Below are 19,489 nucleotides of genomic sequence, written 5' to 3' on the forward strand. Positions count from 1 at the left end.
AAGGTCAAGGAGCTTTTTCCTTATGTTTTCTTCTAAGAGTTCTGGGGGATGAATTAGTGATAGAACACGAATGGAACACTAAGCAAATGAAAAAGTGATTGCTGAGGTCATCTAGGGATAGGGGCTTTTCGGGTGAAGAGGAGCACACGGCAGTTGATGATGTTGGCCACAAACATTGGAATCTGAAGTAGAAGGAAGGGAGGGAAGCCAGCGAGTGTTCAGAGAAGGAGGGGTTGTGGGCTGGCCGTCTCCTTTGGGACTTGAGCAAGGGGGCTGGAGAAGGAGCAGTTTGCCCTCAAGATCAGCGCGTTCTTTCCTGCGATGATGACACACTTGAAATTAACGGTGGACAGGCAGGGGTGCGAGGCTGCCACCCTGCCTGTCATTTCACTTTCCAACAACATGTGCTCCCCGGATCCTCAGACGATCATTTAATTTCACAAACAGAGGAAGGAGCATTTGTTCTCTAAGATACTTTGCAAACAAGAGAAAAAAGTGCACCCTGTTTTCTTTTTTAAAAAGTGTTTACACTTCCTAAAAAACACTGTATTTTTTTAAAAAAGCATTTGGGTCAACTAATTTATAGCATAAATAGGACTTTATGGGGGGAAGTATTATGAACACATCAAAAGTATTCATCACTATATGTTGTGCTAAGATGCCTGAAATCTATAATATGAGTACTTTAAGTGAGTTTCCTTTCAATGCGCTAATAATAGTAGCATGCCCTATTTCTAATGAATGCATTTTAAAGTACCAGGAAATGAATCTCTGTTGCCATTTGAAAAATCTCAAGTGTCTCTTTTAACTCTCAGCCATATCAGATACATTTTAATTTTAATATGTCTCAATTAAGATACAGTTACTTTGAAATGAAAGAAAATGGTTTACTTTTCTAAAAAAATTTTATAATCATTTGGGAACAACTTTTTATTATGGAACATTTCAAACACATAGTCAGCACTTAACTCTGTCACACTAATCAGTGCCTGGCCAATCTTGTTACATCTGTCCCCCAGGCCATTCTCCCACCTCTATTCCTCTGAATGATTCTAAAGCAAATCCCAAACATTATATTAGTTCACAGATAAATGTTGCAGTGTATGTCTCTAGCAGATGAGAACTTTTTTTTTTTTGAGACAGGGTCTCACTCTGTTGCTCAGGCTGGAGTGCAATGGCATGATCTCAGCTCACTGCAGCCTCGTCCTCCTGGGCTCAAGGGATCCTTCCACCTCAGCCTCCTGTGTAGCTGGGACTACAGCGGCATGCCACCACCACGCCCTGGCTAATTCTTTGATTTCTTTGTAGAGATGAGGGTTCACTGTTGTCCAGGCTGGTCTCGAACTCCTGGACTCAAGCGATCCTCCTGTCTTGTCCTTCCAAAGTACTGGGATTACAGGTGTGAGCCACTGTGTCCAGCTAAGGACTGAGGAGGGGGGACTCATGTTTTAAAAGGACAAAACCGTATCCATAATACCATTATCCTACCTAAAGAAATCCTGGAATGCCTCAGTGTTGCCAACTACTCAGTCGCTATTCAACTCTCTCAATTATGAAATCATTTTAAAAAAGGGTCTCCACATTGAATTTGGCCTATGTAGTTGCATTCATTCCCCCTGCCCCCCCCACTTTGTTTTCTTACGTGTATCGGTTGAGGAATATGGGTTTTGTGGATTTTGCCCATTGTGGGCTCATTGCTTGGGTTCCTCTGTCTGCATTTCCTGTAAACGAATAGTTAGACCTAAGTGGCTTGATCTGATTCAAGTTTGATTTTTTTTTTTTTTTTGTAAGAAGACAGGATAGGTTTGACCACTGTTTGATCTGAGGTCTTTCTTTCTTCCTTTAAAAACATTAAACAGAAGGCATACGGGAGGAATCTGCTGTGGGAAAGCAGCGCAGACTGATGCTGTTGCATCGCATCTCCCAGGAGCAAGGCCACATCCAGCTTGGGGAGTGGCAGTGAACATCTCTGTTGATTGTGTCCTTGGCTGTGCAGAAGCTTTGTATTTTGATGCAGTCCACTTGTCTACTTTTGCTTTTGCTGCTTGTCCATCTGTTTTATGTACATGATCTCACTGAACATAAGTGTTTTTATGTGCCAAGTGTTTTACTTACATTATTTCACTTAAGCCTCCCAAATGCCTTCACAAGAAGATGCTGTTATTCCCATTTTACAGATCTGGAAATTGAGATCCAGAGAAGTGAAGAACCAGTTTCAAGGCTACAGGTATAGAGGGGGAGGATCAGGAGCAGCCCGTGCTCATCACGGCGACTGCACATCCACTGACCTCTAGGATGCACCTGGAGATCGGCTGCCCCCCGCTTTAGCAGTCAGCCCAAAGGGCAAACAGAAGAAATGTTTCGGGAGGGAACAAGGGCCTCTGTCCTTTCCTGTCCTGTTGCTCTTTTAGCTTGACTTGCATCCCCTTGTCTTCTTGATGAAGCATTTAAGGTGGACACACTCAAAGTGACACATTCTGCTCCCAACTAGGAATCTCTTACCTCCCTCAGGGTTCCCTCTGGGAGGAGACGGACTCCTAAGTTGCTGCCTTGGGTGCCCTTTGTGCTTCCTAGGTCTAGTCTCTCTGTTATTAAGATTGAGGCTTTGATCTCACCTAATGGTGAAAAAGGGTAAAAATGTCAAAACTCGTATTGCAGAAAAAAAAAAATCAGTAAAATAGGGTGCAAAGAGAGGCATTTGTATTCACTTCCTGGGGCTGCCATAGCAAAGTGTCACAAACTGGCTAGCTTAAAACAAGGGACATATATTCTCTTACAGTTTTGGAGGCCAGAAGCTGAAATCAGTGTTGCAGGGCCACGCTCCCTCTGAGGGCTCCAGGGAGAATCTGTTCCATGCTTCCTTAGCTTTCGGGGTTATGCCAATCCTTGGTGTTCCTTAGTTTGTGCATGTGTCACTCCAACCTCTGCCTGCAATGTCACATGCTGTTCTCTTTGTGGATCTGCTGTGATTCAATGTGCCCCCTAAAGTTCATGAGTCAGAAGCCTAATCCCCAGTGTAACAGCATTGAGAGGTAGGACATTTAAGGGGAAGAATGGAACGGATTAATGTCTTTATGGTGATAGTGGGTTTGTTATAAAAGCAAGTTTGGGGCAGGTGTGGTGGCTCAGGCCTATAATCTTAGCACTCTGGGGGGCCGAGGTGGGTGAATCACCTGAGGTCAGGAGTTCGAGACCAGCCTGGCCAACATGACAAAATGCTGTCCCTACTAAAAATACAAAAAAATTAGCTGGGGGTGATGGTAGCCACCTATAATCCCAGCAACTCAGGAGGCTGAGGCAGGAGAATTTCTTGAACCCGGGAGGCGGATGTTGCAGTGAGCCAAGATCACGCCACTGTACTCCAGCCTGGGCGACAGAGTCAGACTCCATCTCAAAAAAAAAGCAAATGTGGGCTCCCTCTTGCCTTGTGATGCCATTGGCCATGCTGTGACTCAGCAAGAAGGCCCTCACCAGATATTGCCCCTTGATTTTGGACTTCCCAGCCTGTAGAACCATGAGCCAAATAAACTTCTCTTGTTTATAAATGACGCACTCTGTGGTTTTCTATTATAGCAGCACAGAATGGACTAAAACAGCATCTGTGTCCAAATTGCCCTCTTTTTATAAGGACATCGGTCATAGTGGATTAAAGCCCACCCTAACGGCTTCATCTTAACTTGATTATATTTACAAAGACACAATTTCCAATAAGGTCACATGCATAAGTAACCAGGGGTGACAGTGACATTATATATTTTGGGAGGGACACAGTTTAGCTCACAGCAGCCATTTGGAACTGGGATTAAGAGCACAGGCTATGGCCAGGTGCAGTAGCTCACGCCTGTAGTCCCAGCACTTTGGGAGGCCAAGGCGGGAGGATTGCTTGAGCCCAGGAATTTGAGACCAGCTTGGGCAACATAGGGAGACCACATCTCTAAAAAGAAGAAAAAAAACCACACATTAAATTAGCTGGGCATGGTGGCACATGCCTGTAGTCCCCGCTCCTCAGGAGGCTGGGCTAGGAGGATCGCTTAAGCCCAGGAGGTCAAGTCTGCAGTGAGCTGTGACTCCACCAGTGTACTCCAGCCTGGGTGACAGCGAGCTTGTTTCCAAAAAAAACCACAAAAAACATAAACACACACACACTCACACACACACACAAACCAACCAAAAAACGAGCAATAGGATTTGGTATTAGACTGTTTCAAAGGCCTCAAATTTGGCATGGTATGAACTTTGCCAAATTAGTTAACATTTCTGGGATAATAAAGACTACCTCATGATATTGTGTGAAGATTTAAAAAGATCATGTGTAGAAAGCACGTGGCTGAGTGCCTGGCAGGAAGAAGCACTTGGTGGCTGGCAGGTCTCCTCCCCTTATTTTTCTTTGCATTATTGTTATTGGCAGTAGTAGTAATTATTAACAGTCTGTGGTCTAAGCAGGCCTCATCATGAGGGTGAGGTTTCAGCAGGACTTGAAGGAGGCAGGGGAGCTGGCCCAGCTGGTATCTGGAGAAAATATTCCAGGGAGAGGAAACAGCTGTAGCAAAGCTTCCAGATCCTTCTTACATTGCTCTGCTTTATAATATTTTTTTCTTCTTCCTTTCTTCCCCCACACTAGAATGCAAGCCCCCGAGCATGAGTTTACTGCCTCCTAGATGAGTACTAAGCCCCCAGAACAGTGCCTGGTGTGGAGCAGGGCACTCTGTGCACAGTATAACAGTTGTTAAAGAAATCAGTATTGGAGCCCAGAGGGATTGGGGATGAAACATCTCTTTTGTGTCTTTTTTTTTTGAGACAGAGTCTCACTCTGTCGCCCAGGCTGGAGTGCAGTGGTGCAATCTCGGCTCACTGCAAGCTCTGCCTCCTGGATTCACGCCATTCTCCTGCCTCAGCCTCCTGAGTAGCTGGGACTACAGGCATCTGCCATTACACCCGGCTAATTTTTTTGTATTTTTAGTAGAGACGGGGTTTCACCATATTAGCCAGGATGGTCTCGATCTCCTGACCTCGTGATCCACCTGCCTCGGCCTCCCAAAGTGCTGGGATTACAGGCGTGAGCCACCGCGCCCGGCCTCTTTTGTGAAGTTCTAAAAAGTCATGAGATGATGTGGACTGTGAGCCTCATGAGAGCCCCCTCATTGCAGGCCAGTTTGTTGGTGCCTGTTTTTGAGAGACTCCTCCAAACCAGGGGTACCACCTCCCCCTCTTTCCACTGGACAGTTCTCATTAGAACTTATTCCAGGGGCTGGTCCTAAAGCAGTATTTTTTAACTAAATTATTTATTTATTTAAAGACAGAGTCTTGCTCTGTAATCCAGGCTGGAGTGCAGTGGAAAGATCTCGACTCACTGCAACCTCCGCCTCCCAGGTTCAAATGATTCTCCTGCATCAGCCTCAGCCTCCCTATTAGCTGGGATTACAGGTGTGTGCCACCATACCTGGCTAATTTTTCTATTTTTAGTAGACAGAGTTTCACCATGTTGGCCAGGCTGGTCCCAAACTCCTGACCTCAAATGATTGCCTGCCTCAGCCTCCCAAAGTGTTGAAATTACAGGCGTGAGCCACTGCGACCGGCCTACTGTTTTTTGTTTTTTTTTTTTTAACAGACAGGATCTTGCTCTGTCACCCAGACTGGAGTGTAGTGGCACCGTCTCGGCTCATTGCAGCACTGATCTTCTTGGGCTCAATTGATCCTCCCACCTTAGACTCCGGCGTGGTTGGGACCACAGGCACACATCACTACACCAGTTATTTTTTTATTTTTTGTAGAGACGGGGGTCTCACTGTGTTGCCCAGGCTGGTCTTGAACTCCTAGCTTCAAGTGATCCTCCTCCCTTGGTCTCCCAAACTGCTGGGATTAGCAGTATGAGTCACAGCATCTGCCCCTAAAACAGTACTTTAAAAAAGTTTCTGGAAATTGTTTCATCTTGCAAAAGTAAGACAAGGGCCAGAGATGGTACATGGAAATTCTCAAAACATCATGCAATCGCAGGTTTGGATTTCAAGAGGCTCAGGAATGAGCCCATCAAATGTCTCCCTCCGTGCAGGTGGGGCGCAGTCTTTTGTACTTCTGGCTCCTGGAGCCAGCCTTGCTTTTCTTTCTGAGCAGGCACTGGGACACTTTCCTCCCTTCTCCTAAAAGGCAAGGGGGGCTCCCTCCACACACGGCTACATCGTGTTCTTTGTGCACGGTTGGTCTGTGCACTTGGCCACCTCTGGATTTGTCTGTAACGCTGCAGATTATGTGGCATCTCTCTAACTTTATCAAGTCAACTGGCAATCTAGAGGGAAAAGCTTTGTGCGACGGGGACATTGCACCAGCGCCAAAATCCATGTAGATGTGCTGGCCTTCACCAGCCACTGTCCAGACTCTGAACAGACATCAGTCGAGCACCTGCCACATGCCGGATCCTTGCCAGAGCTCAGAGCATCGAGATGAACAGGTTACCCTCCTCAAAGGACTCAGGGGACCACCATGTCAACAACTGCTACTAACATTTATATGGTCCTTTAGAGCTGCAAAGTGCTGTTGCCTATAAACGACTTGCCAGGTGAGAAAAATCAGTCTAAGCAAGGTAAGGGATTGCACAACAGCTTTCTGGCAGTGACAGCAGTGCTGGGTAGCAAACCCTCCTTTGACTCCAGACGCCAGCTGCTTTCAACCACTGCTCTCCACTGGCCAGGAGGGAGTGAGGGTAGGGAAGGGACAGTGACTTACAATAAATACAGCTGTGCGTGTGTGGCGGGTCTTGTGCAGCACAGAGGGAGGGGGCCTCTGTTTGCTGGGGAGGGTCACAGCAGAAGTCGTATTTGATTCAGGCCTTGAGAGATGAACAGAATTGCTCTAGATGGAGAATCTGGAGACAGGGTGCAGGCAGGCAGGTGTGGAAGCTGGGGACCCTTCTGGAGTGCAGGGGAGTGCATCAGAGTGGGCAGAGGCCAGTGAGGGCCTCTGTCTCCCAGCTCAGTAGATAAGGCTGGATTCTCCAGGCAGTCAGGGTTTCCCAGCACTGAAGTGATTCAATTGTGGTTTAAAAATGCAGCCAGGCATAGTGGCCATAATTTGGAAGGGACACCTCTTAGAGCTTACAACTCGAATGCATTCAAAGTTGTTGGAAATGCTGCCCTCTTAGAGGTCTTTTCAAAGGGGTGGGGAGGAGGATTTAAAAATGCACAGAAAACAAGGAGGTTCCTAGCTTTTCTGCTTTGTGTGTGGAGGAGCAGAGGTGAAGGAGGCTGTGTTGGAAACAGGAGTGAGGTGCCCAGCGACAGGGCTGTAGACAGAGGTGAGGGCTCCTCCCCTGCCACCCTCTCCCCTTGCCTGGCGGGTGAGTGAGGCCCCTGGGGGAGCATCGCTCCGTGTCTCCTCTGTTCTCTGCAGCTCAGACAAGTCGGCCACAAGCGCAGGGCTGGCTCTGGCCGCTTCTTCCCCACTGGCCCAAAGGGCACAGGTGAGGAGAGGGACAGCAGGAAAGGAAGGAAGCTGCTCGGAGTACAGCATCAGCCCGGCTGAGAGCCCGCCGCTGCGTGCCAGGGACAGCTCCCATCCAAAGCCTTTCGCCCTCCAATGCCTGCCAGGCCCAGGAGGTGGCTTGAATGAGCGAGCTAGGGGGCCTAGGCGTGGGCAGAGGAGCAGGGCCTGCCTCTCTCCACCCTGAGTTGTGACAACCGAAGATGTTTCCACATTGCCAAATGCCCCCCTGGGGAACAGAATCTCCCCTGACCGTGAGGACTGTCTGCTTCCCTGAGTTTAGAAGACTAAACCCTCCTAAGAAATGTTCTAAGAAGTTCTATCAGTTCAATACATTTATATTATAAACTCTTCTTAGAGATTAGAATGCGAAACAGAACCAAAATCCTTGATTTGTGACATGCACCTGCCCTTATCCACCACCCAGGTGACATTCAGGACAATCCTCTCAAGTGCTCTCAGCTCCGCCTCAGGGCGGGGGTGGGACAGCACAGGGAGCCAGTGCCCACGGGGTCCCTGCGAGCCTCACCATGATAAGGTCAGGGCAGACACCTGGGGGTCAGCCAGCAAGGGTTTCTCTATCTAGAACTACTTAAAACGTATTCCCTTCAAATCTCTCCTTCAATACATATTTACCAATGTGTGGCCTTTAACTCGGCTTGGCCTCTTTCAGGGCCACTTTCCCTCATTCCTACAAAGGCACCGAGCAGGAGCAGCACGCTCACCACAGCCAGGTCTTCCCCATTTGCGAAGAACAAATGCCAGCCCTTCGTTGGAAGAGGGTACAGGCCTTTCTTAGTTGTAGTCTGACAACAGGAAGAGAATTCTTCAAGGCCAAGCCCCAGCAAGAGGCCTGTGGTGAGCCATGCTGTGCCTGGTGCCTCTGCACCACTCAGGAGCCCGGAAGAAGCTCGCTTGAGGGAGACCAAGCTCTGCTGAACGAGCCTCGCGGGAACAGGAATCGCAAGGACCTATGTGGCCCAAAACCCTTTTCTAAAGCAAAAACATGCCATGTCACCTACACATCTAGACATACGCCACATCATCTATGTAACTATACACGTAGCTACCTACAGTCATGTGTTGCTTACCCATGGGAATGCACTGAGAAATGTGTTGTTAGGTGATTTCATTTTTTTTTTTAGACGAAGTCTAGCTTGGTCGCCCAGGCTGGAGTGCAGTGATGCAATCTCAGCTCATTGCAACCTCTGCCTCCCATGTTCAAGCGATTCTCCTGCCTCAGCCTCCGAAGTAGCTGGGATTACAGGCGCCCGCCACCACGCCTGGGTAATTTTTGTATTTTTAGTAGAGACGGGGTTTCACCATGTTGGCCAGGCTGGTCTCAAATTCCTGACCTCAGGTGATCCACCTGCCTCGGCCTCCCATAGTGCTGGGATTACGGGCGTGAGCCACTGCGCCCGGCCTAGGTGATTTCATCTTTGTGTGAACATCATGGAGTGTACTTGCACAAACCTAGATGGTGCAGCCCACTACACGCCTGGGTTATATGGTATGGCCTATGGCTCCCAGGCTACCAAACTGTACAGCATGTTACTGTAGACAATTGTAACACAATGGTATTTGTGCATCTAAACATAGAAAAGGTACAGTAGAAAGATGGTATTATAATCTTGTGGGGCCACTGTAGCATATGCAGTCTGTCCGACTGAAGCATCTGTACACGGCCCATGACTGTACCTGTGTATGTGCCACATCACCTGTATGTAGATATGTAGTCTGCACACACACTCATGTGTTGGGCACACGAACAAGGAACAGATTGATAAATTCTTTGAGTTTCAAAATTGTGTTGTTTTTGCAACTTTGTGACTTTTTCCTTTCTCCCAAATATTACCATTAGCTTAAATCACAACCACTATTGTTTCTATGGGGAAAACATACACATTTGCTGTCTCTCTCATATTTGGCCTACTAGGAAATGAAAAAACTGACAACTTAGCACACATGCAAAAAACCTGTGTGGCAATTTTAAATTAAACCTATTTATACTCGGCTGGGAGCGGTGGCTCACGTCTGTAATCCCAGCACTCTGGGAGGCTAAGACGGGTGGATCACCTGAAGTCAGAAGTTTGAGATCAGCCTGGACAACACGGTGAAACCCCATTTCTACTAAAAATACAATTAAAAAAAAAATTAGCTGGGCGTGGTGGTACACACCTGTGATCCCAGCTACTTGGGAGGCTAAGGCAGGAGAATCGCTTGAACCCAGGAGGCAGAGGTTGCAGTGAGCCAAGATCGTGCCACTGCACTCCAGCCTGGGTGACAGGGCAAGACTCCGTCTCAAAAAAATAAAATAAAATAAAATAAAATAATAATATATTCACACTTAACAGTGGAGACAGTTTACGAATTAAACCCTGACTCTTTTTCCTGATAACGGAAAAGAGATGAAATTCACGTACTTCTTTATTTGGGGAGAAATAGCTAAGTGGAAAACTGCATGTAGAATTTTAATTGATAGGTGCTGAAATACAAGGCATTTTAAATAACTTCTTTAACAAAATGGTAGATAGTAGGATTTATTTTAATTTTTCAATCTGAAAAAAAAACCCAAAAACAAAAAAAACCCAAACTATCCTCATATATATATATACAGTGTCAACATTTTCAGAGCACTTACATTAGGAAACATTGTTTCTCTTCAACTGTATGACAATACTGTATATGCCACAATAAAATTTACAAACACAATCGCATCGGCAGTCATACAAACATCATGATTTTACATTTTAATACACAAGAAAAAAAATAGACATCTTCCCGGCACTTGGCTCCCGCCTGACGGCAACGTCTCCTACGTTTTGAGAGACCTCAGCTTTGAACACCCAGCAGCGGCTGTTTCAGAAGTCATGTCCTTTCCAGATCCAAACTTAAATAATGAGAAATTTGCCATTTCAAAATAACTGAGAGTTTATTCATGGGTGTGGTGAAGTGTACCCCACCAAAAGATGTGTAAAAAAATGGCATGAAAGTAAAACTAAATAAAGCTGTTGTAAAGCAGCCTCGTTGACACGGTAGCCCGGAACGAAACACTTACGTGTAAAAGTGTCATTACAGTTTTAAAGTCATTCATTATATTCAAATGACAACTTTTTGACAAATCTAATGAAAACAAACTGATTTGGTAAAAAGTTCAAAGACTTCCACATTCAAGCTCGGTGTGGCTTCGCACGCGTGCGCCCCGGCTGCGGAGGTGACATATTGCTGTATTCGGACATAAGGCACTGTGATCTGAACATGCCGTGCACTCACCTTATGTCGCATCACCTGTTCCATACCAGTGAACTCTTTGAAATGAAAAATAATGAAAACTTCAGGACACAGTGCACTTTAATGACATACAGCATTTAAAATCCGTCAGACAAAGGTCTGAAAACAGTCTTTTAATGCAAGCCTGAATCTTCAAGCACATAAAATCTTTCTTTTTTAAGCTTAATTCCAACATCACTGGAAGAAATACCCATCATTAAACCCTGATATACATTCTTAACCACTTGCAGCCAGTGTTCATGAGGCAAAACGTGACCCAGAAACTTTGTTCAAGTTCTCCTCCTAGGGCGTCTACATTCATGGCGGTCACTCTGTTTCCGTCTCCTTTTGTTTGGCACCTGTCAGTGGATGGAAGACGAAAGTTTCAAAGCTCATGGTAACAGCAGGGTTCTCTCCCCCAGGGGTTTCTACCTGTGCCTGGCAGTGCCTTAGGAGGATGATCCAGAGGCTTCGGAGGAGGGCAACGTGGGAAGGAGCAGGTGGCCCAAGCTCCCATCTCCCACCCAATCATTCCTGCAGCTTGGATCCATGTAACATCTTGTCATTCTAAATATGTTAGATTTAATTTGGGAAAAAAAGAGTTCCACTCCTAAAAAAATTTACTAAGAAATATGTAGGTATGTTTTAGTGAAGGTGTGAAGTATTTCAGTTGTGCACACTTAAAAATATGTGTTTAAAAAAGCTTAGGCCAGGCGCGGTGGCTCACACCTATAATCCCAGCACTTTGGGAGGCCAAGGCAGGCGGATCACCTAAGGTCAGGAGTTCAAGACCAGTCTGGCCAACATGGTGAAACCCTGTCTCTACTAAAAAGACAAAAATTAGCTAGGCGTAGTGGTGGGCACCTGTAATCCCAGCTACTTGAGAGGCTGAGGCAGGAGAATTGCTTGAATCTGGAGGCAGAGGTTGCAGTGAGCCGAGACCACACCATTGCACTCCAGCCTGGGTGACGAGTGAAACTCCGTCTCAAAGTAAAAAAATAAATGAAATGAAATAAAATAAAATAAATAAAATAAAATAAAATAAAATCTTTATGGTATTCCTAAGGATAATGGCACCTAACAAGTATCTGGCTAGGACATTCCACAGTGGATTGGCAGGAGAGCTACTATTTTTCTCATCACAGGAGTTTCTCTCCTATTTTTTCACCAGATGCTAGACCCCTGAAAGACATTGGCAATCTATTAGAATATGTGGCTAAAACACTGTAGCTCCTAGCATCAGACTGCCCACGCACTGGATGCACGCACACACAGGTTCATTCAGGCAGTCTAAGTTTGACAATGAACTATTGCTAAAAACTTTCTGAAAAAGAGAAAATGTTATTGTGTTGAACCAGTATCCCTATGGGGAATGGTGGCCATTGCCTAGTGAAGAGAGTCACCCTAGTACCTTTCAATCGAGTAACAGCAGACGCTTCATCAAACTGCTTCTTACTGACTATTCCACGGACAACCACCTAACAGTGCTGGTCCTGGGCACCGCGCCTCATCGCACACACATGGCTTTCATGCACGGCTTTCAGCTTTTCTCATAGCATCCTAGGAGGGAGACTGGCCTGTATCAGCCCACTCCTTCTCCACTGAAGAAATTGAGGCTGAAGGAGGTGAAGTGACTTGCTTACATTCAGATAGTGCTCGGGTGGGACGGCTGGGACTTGGCCTCACAGTGGGGGCCTCCTCGTTCACTGCTTGTAGCCGGCTGTCCCCCGCACACGGAAGCACGTCAGCGACTGTTGATCAGATGCAGGCGTCCCACTCCAAAAGTTCACGTGCAATCCAGTTATTAGTAATGTGGGATATTTTCCTCAACGAATCGTGTTGTATACGCTGCATCATAAGGAATTCCAATCCAGCTACCCCCATCTTCACGGCACAATTTCTATGGTAACATACATTCCAAATTCCAGCTGGAAATAGATTCCTCCCTGCGCCAGCATGGATGGGAGGGGCATCGCAATGACTTAGAATTTTTGAAATACCAAATCTGGATGGAAATTTGAACTCATCCAGTACAACCGTCTCATTCTTATGGTTTGAGATCTCAAGAAACAGAGAGGATGAATCACTTGACTTGTTTACTCTTTTTGTAATGTCCAAAGAGACAGCCAAGAGCTGACATTTAGCCTGACCCTGCTGGGCAGACTGTGACCCTTCGTCCAGGGCTGGAAACGGGCTTTTTCTGAAGGTGCTAAGCTATATACCTGTGGGAATAAATCTGCCCAAAGAGGACTTTTTCTAGTGAGCACGAATGTGCTGTGCAGTTATGCCAGCTTGGAAATTTACATGAATTTAATACGATGGTCTGGGTGAGTCGGGTTCCCTCTGTTCAGTGTTGCCTGTGAGATTCCTCCACAGCTGCACTGTTCGTTTTCAATGCTGTGTCGTATTCCATCGAATGAATGTGACACAATTTAGCCATTCTTCTTTTCAAAGATATTTGGATTATTTCCAGTTTTATGACGTTGACATGCGTTTAGTTCTTAATATTTCATGATTATAAAGACTATTGTGAGATTCAGGTCTTTCAAACACTTGAAGTTTGCAAGTGACTGCACCGGGCCCCATTTCTAGAGTTTCTGATTCAGTGGATTCGGGGCGGGGCCCCAACGTGGACATTTCCTAATAAATTCCAGGTGGTGGTGATATGCCTGGCCTGAGGACCACCTCTGAAAAATCACTGCCGTACTGGAATTTCTCTTGGTGTTCTCATTTAGCGAATGAGGCATGTTTGTTGCAGGTGGTGAAGATTCCTTTAGGGTAGGTATTTTTGGGTTACAGACTGTAGAAACTAGTCTTAGCTGAAATTTCTGAACTAAAGAGAAATCAATACTGTAGTAGACACACCATTTAATATTTGATTCTTAGAGTTCGAAGGGCATGCTGTTTGCTCCCACATTGGGTCCATGTGGCCCTGACAAAGGCTGGGTTCTTCATATTTGACTGGGCTGGGGAGGCGCAGGGATGGGAAGAGGAGGAAGAGGGAAGGGAGGGCTGGGGTTTTAAGAACTCTGAAGCCCACCTCTTACTACTGAGTGTGTGAAATGAGAGGACGGCCAGCTCCTCTTGTCCAAAGCCCTCTCCTCCTCTCTCAGCTCCTCGCTGTCTGAGACCCTGGGGGCTTACTCAAAGTCAATCTGTCAGAAAATGAGTTTAACCACACTCTACTTGAAAGTGAATGTAATTTCTGTGCAATATTAATGAATAAAAGTTTGTGTAAGTATTCTGTTTTATCTACTAAAAAATACAAGGTTTTTATTTTATTTTTTCTCTTTAAGGAAAGATGAAGTTATCAGTAGAAGCCAATGACATTCTCTCTATGTTTCTTATGTTTCACTAGTTCTCCCACAAAGCACAACTGAAGAGGTCTTTTCAGTGGAAAAGGTTATGATGAACATGGTAATGGCTCCCAAGTCATTTAGGGGCCACTGGACCTTGATAGGATGCTCTTAACTTAGAATACATTCTATACACTTTCCTCACTCACGCAGAACACTTAAACTTCTCAACTGAAAAGAAAACGAAAACGGTTTACAAAGTAATATAGACAAAGCCTTGATCTGTAGGTGGGTGGTGGAGAAATGATGGTTTAAATGCTGCACTTCCTGTTCTGCCCCCCACCCTTCCTAGATGCCAATGGCAAAGTCAGAAACCAGCATTTTACCTGCTGGTGTGAGGATCAGGGCTTGCAGAATATCCGACAGGGAAATAATACCCACGATACTATCTGCTTCATTTACCACCACCAGCCGATGGACCTGCCAAGAGAAAAGCAGGACACGTGAAAATTAACATTTAAAAAAGGTTTAAAATGGACATTAGGAAAAAATATCATGTCATGTTTTTATACGATAAACACATCCCTCCAGCCTGGGGAATATAGTGAGACATCATCTTTAAAAAAATGAGACAGCGGCTGGGTCTGCTGGTGCACACCTGTGGTCCCAGTTACTTGGGAGGCTGAGGTGGGAGGATTGCTTGAGCCCGGGAAGTGGAGGGTGCAGTGGGCCAAGATCACACCACTGCACTCCAGCCTGGGTGACAGAGTGAAACCCTGTCTCAAAAAAAGAAAAAAGCAACACACACACACACACACACACACACATCCCATAAATGAATAAATGAGGGAAAGTAGCAGCAGACAGACCCAAACGACGACCCTGGGCTCTAATATTCAATGTATTACTGTCTGATTACCTGGAAGACCCACTCCATACCGAATAGTCACAGCCCTGGTGGAAAACAGGGACACAAGCAGGAGAAGGAAAGAGGGGAAAACTATCTATCTACTGTCTCTAATGATACTGATTTGTCTCTAATTCCAGCGGATTTGCTTGATTACTTTTAAGAAAAAAGAGCTAGCTATGCCCTGCTGAGTTTTCAATTTTCAAAATATTAATATAGAAAAGATACACCTCAAAACATGAAGCACAATGTAGCTATAACATGCTCTTAAACATAACAGTTTTAATTTCTAAAAGCTGTATGTCAGTTTCTAATAACTATCAGGTACTTGTCTTATTAATACATGGGAAGGAAGTCCAGATGATGACGGAAATGAAGAAACAAGGTCGTGGCTCTTACAAGGGTTTTATTTTCTGCAGTGTCTTTTCTCTGTGAAGTTCATATGTTAAGAATCGCATTCAAGAGGATAAATGAGCTATAATGAAGTGGGATAGATTGCGTTCATCTCTAGTTCTCTACTCTGAAATCTCTAATGAGTGACTGCAGAGTGTTTTGTGGTGTTTCTGTAACAGGCATTTCATCCGCAGGAAGGGAGCAGTGTCACTATTCTCTTAAAAACTTCAGAACGGCTGGGCGCGGTGGCTCATGCCTGTAATCACAGCACTTTGGGAGGCTGAGGTGGGCGGATCACAAGATCAGGTGTTCAAGACCAGCCAAACATGGCGAAATCCAGTCTCTACTAAAAATACAAAAAAATTAGCCGGGCATGGTGGTGCATGCCTGCAATCCCAGCTACTCAGTAGGTTGAGGCAGGAGAATTGCTTGAACCTGGGGGGTGGAGGTTGCAGTGAGCTGAGATCATGCCATTGCACTCCAGCTTGGGCAACAGAGCGAGACTGCGTCTTAAAAAAAAAAAAAAAAAAAAAGACTTTGGAACTCGGGCCGGCCGCGGTGGCTCACGCCAGTCAATCCCAGAACTTTGGGAGGCTGAGGTGAGCAGATCACAAGATCAGGTGCTCGAGACCAGCCTGACCAACATACAAAAATTAGCCGGGTGTGGTAGTGCATGCCTGTAATCCCAGCTACTCAGGAGGCTGAGGCAGGAGAATCGCTTGAACCTGGGAGGTGGAGGTTGCAGTGAGCCAAGATTGCACCATTGTACTCCAGCCTGGGCAACAGAGTGAGACTTCATCTTGAAAAAAAAAAAAAAAAAAAAAAGGGCTTCAGAACTTGGGCCAAGGCAGCTCTGTGCCAGCTGTGCCCTGGGAGACCCTCTCTGTATTGAACAGCGATACCCCGGTAGAAAACAGGGACATAGAAAGGAGATAGGAAGAGGGGGAAATCCAGTTTTTATATTTTGTCTCAAATAATACTATGTTGGTGATGTTTCTGTCATAGCTTGCTTTAGGTAAATAATAATAATAATGTCTTGGTCATCTTTCGTATGGCAGTCAACATAAATTTCTTTTAAACATTTCTCTAAAAAAGCTTTTAGGTTCATCAGTAATCCTGTGATATAACATAGCACAATTATTTGCTAACTATAATCACACATTAAAATGATAGTTCACATTTGTCTTCTACACTGAACACATTTTATTGGTTACATTCAATAGTGGATATTAAACAGTTATCTCTTGAACTCTGAAGGGAAACCATCTCACTCAGAGAATCTCTCCAGGGAAACCATCTCACCCAGAGAATCAAGTAGTTCTTTCAGACTGAAATGACTTCCCAAATATTTTCTTGTCATCTGCTGCTGAGTCAAACTTATGTATGTCCCTTGCTGGAGGTACCTAAAAGTTAGTGCTCTATTTATGTCATATAAATAAATGGAATCATCACTGATACTGTACACCCTTCTCCTAGCTACGTTAAAGCTAAAAACTTATTTTTTTGGTCCTTCTGTGAGGAGTCATCTTGTGAAGGCATTTTTTTTTAGACGGAGTCTTTTATTTAGGGTGTTACACAAAGTATATTTTAAAATCCTATAAGCATTAAAGTCTAAGGAAATCGGACTGCTGAGGTGCAGGAACCTGGGAGTTACTACATTATTTGCTATTTATCTAATTGAGGAAAAAGAGATACCGGTGGGAAGAGAGAAAAAAGTTTTATTGATTTATCATTCACTTTGTTAAAATGTACATTTTGCACTTTAGATTTTGAATTCATAAATACTCAAATGGAACTTAAAGCTTCCGGGACAACTTTTGTTTTCTCAAAACAAAATGTATCTATAGATATAGATACACAGATCTATTTAGAGACAGGGTCTGGCTCTGTTGCCAAGACTGGAGTGCAGTGGCACCACCACAGCTCGCTGAAATCTCAAGCTCTTGGATTCAAGTGATCCTCCTTCCTCAGCTTCCCTATTAGCTATGACTACAGGTCCAAGCCACCATGCCCGGCTAATTTATTTTTATTTTTAGTAGAGACAAGGTCTTCTTATGTTGTCCAGGCTGTCAAACATATATAGTTTAAACTATGAATGTATCTTACCAGTTTATTTGATTCAGCTATGATATCATGACTTTTCAATTCAATTCAACAAATCTTTAGAGATTGCCTATGTGCCAATAGTGTGCCAGGTTCTGGGACAGGAGAGAATCCCATCCGACTGAACTTGGAGGCTGCCTCGCTGGGCCCTTCCTGAGAGTCAGGCTTCCAGAGGCACCATTCACTACTGGGGACTTGTTGCAGTGGCCTTCGGGGGAGCAGGACTGGGAAAGCCGTCTCACCTCAGCTCTCACTATTCTGTCCACAATGGTCTCCAGTATTTCCAGCTTATTGCACTTTACAACACCTTCAAAATACTGTGAACGGTGCTGAAGGGCCTGGGTCACTGTGATATCTAGGTTATTGTATGTTTTCTCAGCAGCAAGATTCTGTAATGAAGCAAGAGAATAAATTATATCCTTTCATTTCAGTTCACTTCAATGACCAAAATTAGTGAGCTTAAGACAGCCTGATTTCTAAAAACTTTAATGCTTATCTGAATTTAGTACCTGCATACATCAGACGTTTGTTCTGGCTTACAACATACCATTGGTACTGTTATTTCATCAACGTAACAATCACAATTAAAGATAATCATGTTACGAGGTCTACCTTCCTTATGAAGCACCATTGTTAAACTTTGATAGCATATCCTGCCAAAGATTGCCCCCCGTTTTTACCCTCTAATGCTCTCTACCATGCATGGATAAAATCTCTGGCAAGGTGGGCTGACACCTGTAAAGCGTGGTGAGTGCTGCAGCAATGGACCTTCTCAACGAGCTCCCTGGGAAACAAGGTTTCTGCTGGGAAGAATTTGGAGGGCCCAGGGGGATCAAGCAACCATGGAGGAAGAACAGGCTTGATGAGCCCCATGGATCCAAACGGCTGCATGGGGCTCTCATTCATTTTAGCGGGTCCCACTCAACCAAAATGCCCATCAGCATATTTCTCGGTGACTATTATGTTTAACATAACAGAATAGTGTGAAGCAAAGGGTTTGAGACAGCTGCAAAAGAATGTTCAATGCGGGGTCAGCATTGTGGCAAAAAATGGCGTGCACATTTGCGGCTATAGTGTCAGTCCCCTTTTCTTCTTTAGAACAGTGGCTCCCAATCAGTAAGCAATGGGATGTGCCCGACAAAGGAGCCATGAGTCCACGTGTGCACTACACATACGCCTAGAGGCGAATAAATCAGGCCTCCTCCTGGGAAACAAGAACATTGAAAATACATACACATGCTGTGGCAGTGCATAAAATACGCATGTATTGTAAAGACGAGGAATTATAAAATGTTGCTAATGTATAACTAATTGCTAAACCAATGCATATTAAAAGTACAATTACTATAGAAGGTCTATAAAATTCTGATAATATCCTCACACCCCAAAAGGTTAGAAATTATTAAATTAAGAAACAAGAGAAAAACATAAAAACATATTACATGAATGTTTAAAATGCATTCTAGGTGACAGATCGAACAAAATTAAAATACTTACAATTACATCAAATTTGGAATAAATATCTACAACTTTTCCTAAAAATGAAAAATACATGTTAGAAAAATGTCTTAAAAAAGAAACTCATTTAAAATCAGTTTTAATGACGTAATTACTAAAAGTTAAACGCTAATAACCTTGTCTATTTTTAAATGGAAACTTAGATATAAAATCATATTTTAATGGACATATGAAAATAAACCAATTAAACATTTGTATGACCCTTTGTGCCCCTTGGTGCTGAATTTATTCACCATATGCAAGTTTTCATTTTCCCCACGTATCTCCTGTGCCAGGTCATCTCACAATAATTGCACCCTGAGATAAACAATTATTTCTGTCTGACTGTCAGCGCCAAACACACAAACCTGACTCATCCACAACAGGCAGAGCTGATATTCGTCTTTCCACAAATATGTTCAAGGCTTTAATGATGGGAGTGTCTGGATGTATGAAGGCAATGTTGTGGTACGTTCCTATTCCAAGCTCATCCAGATTCTGCTTCATGAAGGCAGGCTTTGGCATATCAGACATCTAAACAGGAAGATAA

General features: G+C 44.5%; 1 protein-coding gene across 6 annotated transcripts in view; it reads right to left on the bottom strand.

The window, feature by feature from the left end:
* Positions 1 to 9,997: 9,997 nt before the first annotated feature.
* PRKAG2 (protein kinase AMP-activated non-catalytic subunit gamma 2) overlaps positions 9,998 to 19,489 on the bottom strand; it is a 324,143-nt gene continuing 314,651 nt past the window's right edge. For all 6 annotated transcript variants that reach the window (XM_025379082.1, XM_025379083.1, XM_025379084.1 and 3 more), the window contains 5 exons: positions 19,308 to 19,473; positions 18,940 to 18,977; positions 17,685 to 17,831; positions 14,426 to 14,519; positions 9,998 to 11,102 (listed from right to left, as the gene is read on the bottom strand). In XM_025379082.1, coding sequence (XP_025234867.1) covers positions 11,071 to 11,102; positions 14,426 to 14,519; positions 17,685 to 17,831; positions 18,940 to 18,977; positions 19,308 to 19,473 — 477 coding nt within the window. In that variant the 3' untranslated portion in view covers positions 9,998 to 11,070. The remainder of the gene's footprint in view (positions 11,103 to 14,425; positions 14,520 to 17,684; positions 17,832 to 18,939; positions 18,978 to 19,307; positions 19,474 to 19,489) is intronic.

The sequence above is a fragment of the Theropithecus gelada genome, chromosome 3, assembly GCF_003255815.1.
Source record: "Theropithecus gelada isolate Dixy chromosome 3, Tgel_1.0, whole genome shotgun sequence".
Lineage (NCBI taxonomy): Eukaryota > Metazoa > Chordata > Mammalia > Primates > Cercopithecidae > Theropithecus > Theropithecus gelada.